At 65.6% G+C, this 662-nt stretch overlaps 1 protein-coding gene across 1 annotated transcript in view; it reads left to right on the top strand.

Moving 5' to 3' along the window:
* Positions 1 to 96: 96 nt before the first annotated feature.
* The window catches only part of LOC119582241 (cGMP-dependent protein kinase 1-like), a 12,013-nt gene continuing 11,447 nt past the window's right edge, over positions 97 to 662 (top strand). Inside the window, exon 1 of the mRNA XM_037930465.1 lies at positions 97 to 482. Within this exon, the coding sequence (XP_037786393.1) occupies positions 97 to 482 (386 nt within the window). The remainder of the gene's footprint in view (positions 483 to 662) is intronic.

Genomic DNA, 662 nt, shown 5'->3' with positions numbered 1-662 from the left:
AATCCCCCACCCGTGGGTGTCAGCAACTCGGGCAGGGGGCGTGCGTCCCTGCGGGACACGCAGGCGGCGCTCTCGTCAGCCCTCGAGACCATCGCCATGAAGGACAACATCATCAGGCGGCTGGAGGAGGAGGTCCAGGCCAAGGAGGCCAAGATCGCGGCGCTGACCACCAAGCTGGACAAGCTTAAGTCGGTGCTGCCGCCGCCCGCCACGGCGCGCGCGGGCGGCCAGCGCCGCTCGCTCTGGACCTCCGACGCCTACCGCAACAACAACAGCGAGCACCACAACCGCAACAGCCTGCAGAATGACCGCACCATGATGACCGCGCCCGCGCTGCGACGCGGCCTGGGCGTGGAGGGCGTGAGCGAGGGCGCCGAGGCTAGAGTCAAGAGGACGGCTATCTCGGCCGAGCCCGCCAACGACGACCTCGAGGACTTCTACGACCCCGACTACGCGCCCGTGGCCGTGCCCAAGTCGCCCGAGTAAGTGCGGCGCCGCCCGTTCGCGCCCGGACGGCCCGGCCTCCGCGTCCTCCTCTTCTCATCATGCATGTCCAGAGTTCCTCTCATTTCTCTTCTTTCTCAGCTCACCTCACTCGCTTTGCCCTTGAGAGTTATTCAAGTTTAATTTTCAGCTCACGAAATTCGACCTCTCTGCTGCCG

This window comes from Penaeus monodon, chromosome 15 (genome assembly GCF_015228065.2).
Source record: "Penaeus monodon isolate SGIC_2016 chromosome 15, NSTDA_Pmon_1, whole genome shotgun sequence".
Lineage (NCBI taxonomy): Eukaryota > Metazoa > Arthropoda > Malacostraca > Decapoda > Penaeidae > Penaeus > Penaeus monodon.
Note: the sequence above shows the minus strand (reverse complement) of the source record. Positions and strands in the feature narration are given on the sequence as shown.